Source organism: Molossus molossus, unplaced genomic scaffold (assembly GCF_014108415.1).
Source record: "Molossus molossus isolate mMolMol1 unplaced genomic scaffold, mMolMol1.p scaffold_m16_p_10, whole genome shotgun sequence".
Taxonomy (NCBI): domain Eukaryota; kingdom Metazoa; phylum Chordata; class Mammalia; order Chiroptera; family Molossidae; genus Molossus; species Molossus molossus.
In genome coordinates, this window is record NW_023425345.1 from 37860869 (window position 1) to 37870837 (window position 9969).

The following is a 9969-nucleotide window of genomic DNA, read 5'->3' on the forward strand; positions in this document are numbered from 1 at the left end:
ATCCAGCCTTTAAATGCTGAAAAGCATTCAGAAGTGCACAGCATGGGATGGAAGTGGGTGGTGTTGGTACAGTCTTCTCTATTATTTGAGTTTGGGCCAAGTGCAAAATAATTTAAAAACTGCAAATATTTAGATTTCAGTCTGTTTTACATATATTAAAATAAAACTTTTTAAAATTCAACTTTAATCTCTACATATAATTTAGATTAGTTTCAGCAAGTTTTACTTTAAGGATTAAAAGTGCACATCATTTTCTAGTAGATCACCTTGCTCTCTTACGCTTAAATATGCATTGATTGATTGAATCTCAGGAAATATTTTATGAGTGTCTAACATGTGCCATACCCTCTTCTAGGTGTGGGAGTGCGTTCGTCAGCAAGACAGGCAAGGTTGGGGTTTATAGCAGTGAACTGTCTAGTTGAATGGAGGTTTATAGCAAGAACGTATACATTCCCCAAATGGTATCATTTGAGAGGAGAAGAAAAAACAAAAATGAAGAAAAGGGATAAGCAGAAATCGTATTTCTGTACATATGTTAAAATCCCAAAATATAAAATTCAAGGGAATCTTAGTATTGTTCAATCTTTTACATGAGCATTTTGCTCAATATAGTACATTCTTTTTCATTAATTCTTAGGATACTTTGAAATATTAATCTTCCAGTTTTCCATTTTGAATATCAGTGGGTTATGGAAGTGTAATTTTACACAGAATTCTTGTTTGGATTTTTCTTTTTTTTTTATTTAATGTTGATGGGAATTTGTGCGAAGAGCATGTCAACTTTTATATAAATATCACAGGTATATGTTATGAAATGGAATTTACTTGGCTTCCTTCATTGTTTTGTAACTCTAGGCACTGTGTTGTCACTGGTTATTTTATACTATGGGCACATTTTTAGGGGAGAAGAGTTAAAAACTTTTATTGATGTATTTGATAATCCTCAAAGTTCTTTATTATAGATGACTCATTTTTAAACCTCTTGTTTACTCTAAATTTGTTATTGAACCATTTTTCAAATCCTAATAAAAAATCTCTAACTCAGCAGGAAGACCAAGTCAAATAAGTTTCAACGATCTCACGTATTTCTCAAAGTACAGCTTTTCCAAGAACTTTCTCTAATTCCAGAGACTTGTTTATCTCCTCCCTTGTTCTTTGCCCACTGAACCCTGTGTGTGATGTGATTACACTGTCTTCCTGTGCTGTACATTCCTTATTGTTTGCGTCTGTTTTATTTATATGGTCTTTGTGAAAGTAAAAGGATGTTTGATCTGTATATTCATTAAGAACTAACATTTTACACTATCTTATATATTTTTAAATCACTCTGATGAAATATATGGTATTTCTCCAATAACTGAACAGTAACATCAGTTGTAATAATTATAATCTCATCTTAGATAATAGTCCAGAAATAGTGACTACAATGTCTCTGAGTTTATTTAAGGCACTCTTTGATTTTCTAAATCATCATCTGAAAAGGATTTTCAAGTGAACTTTAGTGACATAATATTCTTTATCCCTTAACTAAGTGTATTTTTTTGTTCTATTTCTCTCTCTCTCTTAAAAAAAAATCAACAGCTTGATCAAGTCATCCGCCAAAGAAGCCTGTCCAGTTTGGAACTGTTCCTCTCCTGTGCTCAGAAACAGTTAAGTGCTTTGATAGCTACAGAACCAGTCGACATTGAATAAAGAGAACCCGACAGGCTACCCCACACTGGCAATGGATAAATCATTAGACCTCTAAAATACACGCTGCGAATTGTAAAGAGGCTTTTGTTTTCTTTCAAACCTTGGATAATCGATTTCCACTTCAAGGATAAAACAAGACAATATTTAAAACGAGTCTAATTTATTTATTTTTTTTTCTCCTTTATGTGCGCTATTATTTTAGTAGGAGGAGCAGCAGCAGCAGAAAGTATGGTGACTCAAAAGACACTAAAAGTTGTCACATTACAGAAGTTAATTAGGTAAACTTTATAGCTTCTGGTGGCCTGTTATATTGTATTTGGCAGAGGTACTAAATATCTTTACCTGTTGCTTGATGATGACTCTTGATGAGATTCTAGAATGTCACCGTGCATTTATTTGACTTTGAGGATAAAAACGGCATGGATTTCATCATCTCCTTCTCATATTACCACACTTCCTTTTTATATTGGGATCTGTTTTCATTGGTAACAATTGAAAACACTAAAAATTATTAATTCAACTTTGATCTGATGTACCACTTAAAGGAGTATGTGTGGGATATATGCTTATTTCCTATTTCTACAGAGTCACAATGAATAAAGTCCATTTTCAAATGAAACCTACCATGAACTTAATCTCTAGAAAGGGAATGTAACTTAACCATTTCTTTGAAGTCAGGTTCACATAAGAGATGCAAAATTCTTTCCCAGAATTTCAGAGTGTACTCAGTTCATGAGCAGTGTGCTTCAGGCAAAACCGGGAGGGTGTACCCAGTTCATGAGCAGTGTGCTTCAGTGCAAAATCAGGAGGATGTACTCAGTTCATGAGCAGTGTGCTTCAGTGCAAAACCGGGAGGATGTACTCAGTTCATGAGCAGTGTGCTTCAGTGCAAAAGCGGGAGGATGTACTCAGTTCATGAGCAGTGTGCTTCAGTGCAAAACCGGGAGGATGTACCCAGTTCATGAGCAGTGTGCTTCAGTGCAAAAGCGGGAGGATGTACTCAGTTCATGAGCAGTGTGCTTCAGTGCAAAACTGGGAGGATGTACTCAGTTCATGAGCAGTGTGCTTCAGTGCAAAACTGGGAGGATGTACTCAGTTCATGAGCAGTGTGTTTCAGTGCAAAAGCGGGAGGATGTACTCAGTTCATGAGCAGTGTGCTTCAGTGCAAAACCAGGAGGGTTTTTTTTAACATCAAAAGTGAATGTTGTCATTAAAATTATGCAAACATTTTGTCTTGTTTTTGAAATGCGTCTACTTTCATGGGCTTTATACTTTTCTGGGATTTATCAGTCTAATAAAAAGCTTCAAAAACTTATTTATTTTCCAATCCTTTCTTTTTTTAAGTTAATTCTTTAAAAATTTTTTCTTACTCAAACTTATGTACTTATGGTTGATTTTTTAATATATACCTAAATATTTACAATAATATTTACTAAGAGTCTTTAAATGGGAATAACTAGTTTTCTCTTGCAAATTTAAATGAGAAATTAAGGTAAGCAGGCCACTGACCTGAAATGCAACATAGAAAAAGGGAGGGCCAACAACACAGTATTGTGGTCATGTTTTAAATCACTTGACTCTGTCATCAAATTTAAAATGATAGGCTATTTTACAACTTAACTCATGATTTATATGAAAATGAAGCAGTGACTAGTCACAAACTAGGATCTAGGAGACTAAGATCCAGAAATAGTGGAAACATCAGGAGAATATAATAGCCTACCTCTGTCTCATCCCTGTCACCACAGAAAGAGTTTTCCTTCTAACACTTAGGAGTCCACCTTCACTGTTGACATAGACTAACTGTTGCCTGAAGTAACTGAAACAAATTAATACCAATCAGTCTATGAGTATTTGCAGAACACCCACTGTGCCTAGTAATAAACCCTTGGATGGCTATGGTGCTTTTTCCCCACAGAGCTGCCCTTAAAGATAACTGAGAATCATCATCTGGGCTTAGAGTTGTTTGAATACATTAATCATTCCAAGCTGAATCAGGTCATGTTTTCACGGTGTTCAAGTTATGGATTTCCACATCCAGAACTGAATTCTGTTTTAGCTCTGGTTATCGCACGGACCCTGACCACCTCAGGTGGTATTTGCAGAGGATTCGATGATTAAGTATCTGCAGTGACCAGAGGTAAGAGTCTTCTCCTGAAATGTGAGCCCAGAGTCTCCAAGAGAAGAAGTCAGATGTTTTGTATCTAAGACTTTTTTTTTGCCTATTGTATGATTTCCCTAACCCTTTTTATGTAGCAGTTCCTACCATTGTGTTTAGGTGAGAAAGGCCCCATCTTGACGGGCTCAGAGTAAGAGGGCCATTCAGTTTTGGAGTGGTAAAGGCGCTGTCAAATTGTGACTCATTTTTAGTAGCATACTTCAGGATTCATTAATAGAAAAGTTCTTTCTCTCACCAAAAAATGAGTATCTGCTTTGTGCCAAGTATTTTCACATGTTGTCTCAAGAACCCTGTGAAGTGAAAAATAACCAAATAACCTTGAGATGTAGATGATATATCGGCATTTTTGAGTGGAGAGGATTAGATGTTTACTTGCCCGTAATGACTGGGTGGAGTTGGGATTCAACCTCAGAGCTTTCAACGTTCAGTTTTACTCTTTCTAGTACTCTGCAGATACCTAATTTCTCTCCATGATAAAATATCTGGAAGTTTCTATCTTCTGTAGTCTTATCACATTCATCTTTTAAGAAGACCATCCCCCCACCCCTTATAAACCTAGTTGGAATTCTAGGTCTGCCACATTCTAATTGTGGAATGTTGAACGAGTTATCTAACCATTTTGAATCTCAGTTTTCTGATTTGTGAGGTGGAAATAGTGATTTTTATAGGCTTTTTGTGCAAATTAAGTCTGTAAAATGCCCTATAGTAGACATCGCTGGTATGGCCCCAGTACACAGTAATTCCCCTTTCTCTGGAAACTGCCCACAAAATACAGGTGTGGTTGCCCACAAACAACTGGCTAAACAATATAATTCTGCCCATCTGACCTTGATTTACTAATCCACAGATGCAGATCTGATCCCCTCGGGGCCTCCTGTCATATGGGAAGATACTTCACTGCTTTCCCTAGGGAGACAGACAGGAACTCCACTTCTGAGGTCAGAAGTCTCCTGATCCCTGTCTTTCCTGAGTCTTGGATTCTATGAGATGACCAAATATTCTTCTAATATGCCAGCACCACTTACTTTTTTCCCTTAAGTTAGCCAGAGCCAGTTTCAATTACATGAAACCAAAAAAATATTAACTTAGGCAACCCTAAACAGAGCCCAGTACATAATCCCTGGATACTCAGCACTTGCAAGTTCTTCATTTCCTCCGCCATACTAATCCACATCCAAAATGGGAACACTGATTTATTTTAAGGAATGTTAAAAATATAACTGAACCAAAGCCCCTATTGTCTAACAAAGCCAAGTAAATCACAGATACCTAAAACTATGAACAAACAGTGCCCTATTTAGAAGTTCTCTGTCACTTAGAATCTGGAGTAGAGGTTTAAACTCGGCTTTGCTAAATGCTGACTCATGTTCCAATTCAAAGGAGTCTTGCTCAAGATTGCTTTGAAATCAAAACCAGAACAATGTCCCTGTGATTAGTGTTATTCTGCACTGAGTCAAGTATCTATAATTATAACTTTTTTTTATCTGACAGTTAAACTAAATGGAATCAGGAAATGCTATCTATGCTTTAAATAATAAAAAACAAAATAATTATTCATTCGCTGAATCACAAAGGTATTACATAATAAATTCTGAATTTCAAAGAAGCTATATGTAAGAACTGGGAAAACAAAACTCCAAGAGAAACGGGAAGAAGAGTTGGATCAAAGCACCTAGCCAAAGTCATCTTCTGTTTACATACCAGTTAAATACTCTGTTTCCAAAGACTCTACCAAGGAAGCAGAAAGCCAATGTGTTCTGAATCGACCTTCACTTGTAGGCATCACCACCAGCATCATAGAAAATGAGCAGAAACAATACGTGAGAACTTACAGCTGTGCCTGACTTCCAGAATTTTTTTCTAATCCAGCAAAACAAAAACTGGTCCCTTTATTGAACTGAAAACCAAACACATTTCATAAACCCGAGCTGCCATAGTGCAGGAACTGTGTGGGTATACATCATGGGTGTGCATAAATTTTTTTTTTATCCTAACCCAAGGACATTTTTTTTTGCATTTACAGACAGGGAGAAAGAGAGAGAGAGAGAAACATTGACGTGAAAGGGACACATCAAGTGGCTGCCACCCACACGACCCCAACCAGGGCCAGGGACAAATTGCAACCGAGGTATGTGCCCTTAGCAGGAACCAAACCTGGGACTTTCCAATCTGCAGTCCGATGCTCCAACTGCTGAGCCAAACCGGCCAGGGCCATCATGGGTGTATATAAACAGAAGGAAAAGAACTGGTGAAATGTGCTTGCTCTAGTTTGGGTCCCTCTTTCCCTGAAGCATCCGTTCTCAACAAGTTGGTCACCTCTATACTCCATCTCCCTTCACCCCAGGCATTATGTACTAGACTTTTTCTATGAAGTGCTTACAGAATTGAATGATATTTGGTATTGGTTGTCATTTATAATTAATGTGTGTTCTTATTTGTTTATATCTATCTCCTGAAGGAAGAGTCTACTTCTATTTTGTTTATTGTATCCTAAAGGGATTTTATTGTGCCTGGCCTATGATGTGGATTTAGTATATAATTGTGAGTTCATAAATAATTGAATTAATTAAGCATTGCACCTGTAATATAACTCAGCTAATCTCCAACTAATAGATTCTGACTAATTTAAAGGATTCGCTAAAACTGCTGTGTTTCTAACTGAGGTCCTGTAAGAACTCATTAAATAGTATTCTCATAAAATAACTCTCATAAAACATTAACCAGACTTCTATGAATCAACCAGGCATCTGAACACTAAAATGAATTCCACATTTCATAAGCTACTAGAATAACTAAATCGTAGCTACTAAATTGATAGAGATGTGCTACTCAAATTGTGACTCATTTTATTTTTTAATCCTCACCCAAGGACATTTTTCGATATTTTGTTCAGATAGAGTGGGAGGGAGGGAGAGAGAGAGAGAAACATCGATGTGAAAGGGACACATCAAGTGGCTGCCACCCACACGGCCCAACCAGGGCCGGGGACAAACTGCAACCGAGGTACGTGCCCTTAGCGGGAACCGAACCTGGGTCTCTGTGGACCGCAGGCCGACGCTCTAACCGCTGAGCCAAACCGGCCAGGGCGTGACTCATTTTTAGTAGCACACTTCAGGATTCATTAATAGAAAAGTTCTTTCTCTCACCAAAAAATGAGTATCTGCTTTGTGCCAAGTATTTTCACATCCTCTAAGAGTGAATGTATGGAAGAACATGAAATTATATATGAAATAATTTCTTAGGGTGCCAAGAGGTGCCTGGCCATATGAGTAAGAAACAGCATCCCCTCGAGTGGGCTGTAGGGTAGGTTACACTGGCCGGTCCCGGGTCATCAGGTTCAGTTACTACAAGGGGAAAGAAGAAAATGTGGGGAAGAGCTTGCATGCATAGCGTTTTGTGATCCAGAGTGGGAAATCCAGTGGGAGCTGGGACGAGGACAGGGGAGGTGCTTGGGAGTGGGTCAGCGCAGGGGATGTCCAGAGCAATGTGATGTGAGCAAAGAGTATCTACCTGATAGTCTCCCAATTGTGACATAAACTGGTCTTGTGTTTTTGAAATACACATAGAAATCAAGAAACAGACTAAATCAAAAGGTAGGAAAATTTGACTCAGTCCTGGCAAACATTCAGTTCTCAGAAGTCTGGGAGCTGATTTCAAAAGGAAAAACTGAAGCCACAGAATGTGCAAATCACTGACCAACACAGCTCTGATACTGAAACAGATGATAGGAAATTCCTTGTGGCAGGATGTATATGGGGCGGATTCTGAGCTCCTGCCCTTGGGTGCAGGCATTCTTTTCTGAAAGGGTTGCTAACCTCTGTGCACCGTGGAAAGCACTGCCTTTTGGAAACATGATTTTTCTGTAACATTCTTTATCTTTTTGTCTGCTATCCATAATTTCCAAAATGTAAATGTTTAATTTAAACTATAAATATTTTAAAGAGCCCTGGCCGAGTGTTCAGTTGGTTGGTGCATCATCCCATACACTGGAAGGTTGTGGGTTCGATTCCCAGTCAGGCCACATACCTAGGTTGTGGGTTCAATTCCAGGTCAGGGCATGTATGGGAGGCAACCGACTGATGTTTCTCTCCTTTCCTCTCGCTCTAAAAATTAATAAAAACACATCCTTGGGTGAGCATTAAAAAATATTTTAAACAATGATTCAGTTAGTAAAATTTTAGTGTCTTAGTGAGCAATTCTTTTTTTTTTTTTTTTTTTTTTTATCCTCACCCGAGGATATTTTTCCATTTTTTGTACAGACAGAGTGGGAGGGAGAGAGAGGAAGGGAGAGAGAGAGAGAAACATCGATGTGAAAGGGACACATCGAGTGGCTGCCACCCGCACGACCAACCAGGGCCAGGGACAAACTGCAACCGAAGTACGTGCCCTTAGCGGGAACCGAACCCGGGTCTCTCCGGACCGCAGGCCGACGCTCTAACCGCTGAGCCAAACTGGCCAGGTTAGTGAGCAATTCTTTAAAATTCATTTTATGTTATAATTTTATAAGCAAACCAATGTTCTTCTGTTCATGGCCTTTTAGATAAAGAGAAGCAACACATAATATATTTTTCTTATAATTTCCTCCTCTTTTCTCGTTAAGCATGGGAAAGACTTTTTATACTTTGTATCAAATCAAAACGTATTTTGGTAGCAGTTTTATCAAATGAGGTAAACTAGGTAGAACTATCAAATCAGGTTGTTTGCAATCCTGATAAATAACCAGTTATAGATATTGAAGAGTAGGACGTGGTCGCTTTTCGATGAATGCAGTTATTTCAAAGTGTCACAGTGATTCTACCTAACATGAAATCTCCGTATGTTCTCCAGGTGAAGAATTCTTGTGTTCAGAAATGTTTCATCTCTATTCCTTAAAAACTGAGATACATATTCTCTATTGTACCTATTAAGTAGTCAACCAGGGAAACCTAAACATTCTATATAATAATGCAGTGTTATATAGGCCTTAACGTCCCTAACCAAAGCCTTTATCATCATTTTGCCTGGACTTTTAAAGTCATCTCCTAAGTGAACCCTTCCATTTTTCCAAATGATCTTTTCCCCCATCATAGCTAATGATCTCCTAAGACCTAAATTTATTGAACCAACTAATGTCTCTATGGGAAATGTCCCTTTGGATGCTACGAACATACACAATGTGGTAGGAATGATTCAAGTCATCGGCCGTGGTTTGTGTCATTGGGGCAGGGATGACAGAACCGACAGTACGCCTGGGTTGAAGGAAAGGAGAAAGTCGGTGATGAACGTAAAGAGACCTGCAAACCCAGCGGGTATGTATAGAACCTGGAAGCAGCTGCTCCCCTTTTCACCCCACTTCTACATGGCCTGAAGTCTGGCCTTCCTGCTTGTCCTGATAACTACTACTGACTTTCCTAACTAGAGTGCCGCCTCTTCAAGGCTCACTGTGGAGCAGAATCCAACACTGTAAACATCCACAACCTCTTAGATAATCCTTTCAAGGCTGGTGAGGAATTTTTTTTTTTATAATAGTGGGAAAAGTGGGAGTTAAAAAGGTGCTCCATTTCCCCCCCTAGCTGGTGAGCTAATGGTGAATGTTTTCACGCAAATTATGTATACTGCAAAAGAATATGCAGCTTCAGTATATCCTGGGCATTGGATAACTGAGAGGGCAGAGTAAGTAGAGTTAGGTGTGGGGAGATGGAGGAATAGCCCTGACTCGAGCTATTTGCTTGAGCTGTAAATCTTTTCCCACCATGCAAACCGTAACAATTAAATGGAATTTGGGTCAGAAGAGAAATGACTCTCTCACAGCTTTGCCTCATCAGCCTGAACCCTGACACCAACATCTCCTCAGCCTTCACTGGCCTCCTGCTGGGGAGAGGAGCGGCATTCTCAGCAGCAGCCCCGCAGGGCAGCCAGGCCATGCCAAGTGGTGCCATCCCCAAAGCCTGCCCGGAACCTCGGGTTTACTGGAGTGTCAGGGTTCAGGCTGATGAGGCAAAGCTGTGAGAGAGTCATTTCTCTTCTGACCCAAATTCCATTTAATTGTTACGGTTTGCATGGTGGGAAAAGATTTACAGCTCAAGCAAATCAGTACTACTTAATACTGTGGTTTTACC

General features: G+C 38.9%; 1 protein-coding gene across 8 annotated transcripts in view; it reads left to right on the plus strand.

The window, feature by feature from the left end:
• Positions 1 to 2946, plus strand: part of CCDC91 (coiled-coil domain containing 91) — a 273314-nt gene extending 270368 nt beyond the window's left edge. For 7 of the 8 annotated variants that reach the window (XM_036251940.1, XM_036251939.1, XM_036251941.1 and 4 more), the window contains one exon: positions 1582 to 2946. In XM_036251940.1, the coding sequence (XP_036107833.1) occupies positions 1582 to 1692 (111 nt within the window). In that variant the 3' untranslated portion in view covers positions 1693 to 2946. The remainder of the gene's footprint in view (positions 1 to 1581) is intronic. The other variant, XM_036251943.1, reaches the window with a different exon arrangement.
• Positions 2947 to 9969: the final 7023 nt, after the last annotated feature.